The sequence below is a fragment of the Austrofundulus limnaeus genome, unplaced genomic scaffold (assembly GCF_001266775.1).
Source record: "Austrofundulus limnaeus strain Quisiro unplaced genomic scaffold, Austrofundulus_limnaeus-1.0 Scaffold466, whole genome shotgun sequence".
Classification (NCBI taxonomy): domain Eukaryota; kingdom Metazoa; phylum Chordata; class Actinopteri; order Cyprinodontiformes; family Rivulidae; genus Austrofundulus; species Austrofundulus limnaeus.
In genome coordinates, this window is record NW_013952868.1 from 267,500 (window position 1) to 269,683 (window position 2,184).

General features: G+C 39.5%; 1 protein-coding gene across 1 annotated transcript in view; it reads right to left on the reverse strand.

Annotated features, from left to right (window-relative positions):
- LOC106529791 (uncharacterized) overlaps nucleotides 1-2,120 on the reverse strand; it is a 14,674-nt gene extending 12,554 nt beyond the window's left edge. Inside the window, exon 1 of the mRNA XM_014025294.1 lies at nucleotides 1,212-2,120. Coding sequence (XP_013880748.1) covers nucleotides 1,212-1,491 — 280 coding nt within the window. The 5' untranslated portion in view covers nucleotides 1,492-2,120. The remainder of the gene's footprint in view (nucleotides 1-1,211) is intronic.
- Nucleotides 2,121-2,184: the final 64 nt, after the last annotated feature.

Genomic DNA, 2,184 nt, shown 5'->3' on the forward strand with positions numbered 1-2,184 from the left:
TTCTGTGTGTCTTCTGTCCCCCCCTCTCTGCCTCTGTGTCTTCAGTCCCCCTCTCTATTTCTGTGTGTCTTCTGTCCCCCCCTCTCTGCCTCTGTGTGTCTTCTGAATGGACCGAGGTGGACTACAGACACATCAGTATATTGTCTTCTGAAACAGACTACAGAAATCCAGTGAAGCTCTACAAAGTTGTGTTTYACTGTTTGTGGACTCAGATCTTTTGCATGGAACCTAACTACTAGTAATTTGTGGTAACCCCAGTAATATCACAAATATCGGAAATACAGTACAGTAAAGAATGTTGTATTTATCCTGCGTTTTTTTTTTTTTTTTTTTTTTTTTTTTTTTTGTGGGTTTTCGAGCTAAATCATTGAGGACAATCTAATTGACTCATTTTGTAAACATAAACATGAACGTAAATTCTGTTCCGTATAAAAAATAAATACAGTGAAATACAGCACGTGACGCATGCCTAAGCTCAGTACCATGTGACATGTAGCTGCTGTTTAGGTGTTTTTGTTTAGTTCTTACTGCATTAAGACGCCACCCAAACACAACTGTATGGGCTTAACTGTGCAGTAATATGGGAGTTAGAAAACCTTAATCAGTTATGCACTGGGCTACATTTTTTTCCTATTATTATTTTTTTTTTTCAGCTTGACATTACTTGTTAAGAAAATCACTGTCACCACTCAACTTATTAAATCTGGTTCTTGCCTAAATTTATATTTATATTTTAAAAATTATGCATATGACCTACTGAGAGCCTACAATATGTTAACGTCATTGGTTTTAGACCTGTTGTTCTTATTTAGGAAGACTACATTTTAAAGTTCCATCTTTCATTTTAAGCTCACACACACATAGTTCTTAAATTTAAGTTGCACAAAAACTATTTTTTGTTTATGATGTTACTAATCCTAAACTAAGGAAAATTAWAAATGCAAACCAAGYAAATGCTTGGAAGTCAGGAAGATGTACCAGTGTGGCCAAAGGGGKGGTCAGTGGGGTGCACATAGGGCCCCCTCTTCGTACCGCCTCTGGGTTAGACATATWTTGAGACATCCTCGCGAATGTCATTCGCACTTTGTTGTCAACAATCTCAGCAAAGAAAAATAGTGTATTCAGGTGATAATACTTGCCTCCAGTGTATTTGTTATGTCTTGCCAGATTTTCTGAATAAATGTAATTCTGTTAGAATAATTTCGGCTCACCGGTGGGCAGGGGTGTGTGGATCTTTTCCCACTCCTCGCGGTTTTGCTCAATCAACTCCTGCGCGAGTTGYTTCTTCATGTCTTTGTTCTTGAAATGCTGCTGTGTCTTGTCGTAGAAAACTGGGTGATTGAGCCAAAATTCCGCCATTGTTTGCTGGTGTCCGTTTCTCCAGGGGTACTGCCGGTCCCCGTGAGCCGCAGGTGTGTATTTTCKTTTTTTCTTCTCGAGCACACGTGCGGCAGCCCACCTAGCTTTATCTGTCTTGCTCTTGGGTGGCATGGTGGTGAAACTGTCGGTCGCGACTCGCGGCTGTGTCGGCGTCGACAAAAATGGCGGCGAGCCGTTTGCGAGGAGTTTCGTACGYCTCCGTATGCAAACATACTATTGCACAAATGTCGTGTTAATGTCGCAATTTATTCGCATTGCGTTTGTTTCGTTGTTTTACATTATTAAAGAGTTGTGGGCGTACTCTCGCAGGGTTGAACTACAAAATATCATAAAAGGTTTGCTSTGAAACAGTCTGACTGAGGTGTGGTTTGTTACTCCCAGCGCAGCGGAACTTCCAAAACTTCTTTCCGTCCTTCAAAATAAAAGTCTCAAACACGTAAACTTGAGTGTTGACTTTAAAWTACTCTAAATATCCGAAATTTAAAAACTATCTGACATTATATTATTGGTACTCAGTAAAAACTATACTGCACCCTAGACCACCTGGAAATTTGAGAGTATTTACAGGTCAGTACAATACATTTAAGCCTCCAGTTGTCAAAAATTAAATGATGCCTATTTGAACCTGGATGGATAGAAAATTCAWAACAATTCACCAATGTCCACCCAGTTCTTGATTTTAGAAATCATTGCATTTGCATTTAGCTACTATCCTTTAAGTCAGTGGTTCCCAAACTTTTTGTCTTCTGACCCACAAAATATCCATGGCAAAAACTTGTGACCCCAAAAATTACTGGTCTGAGT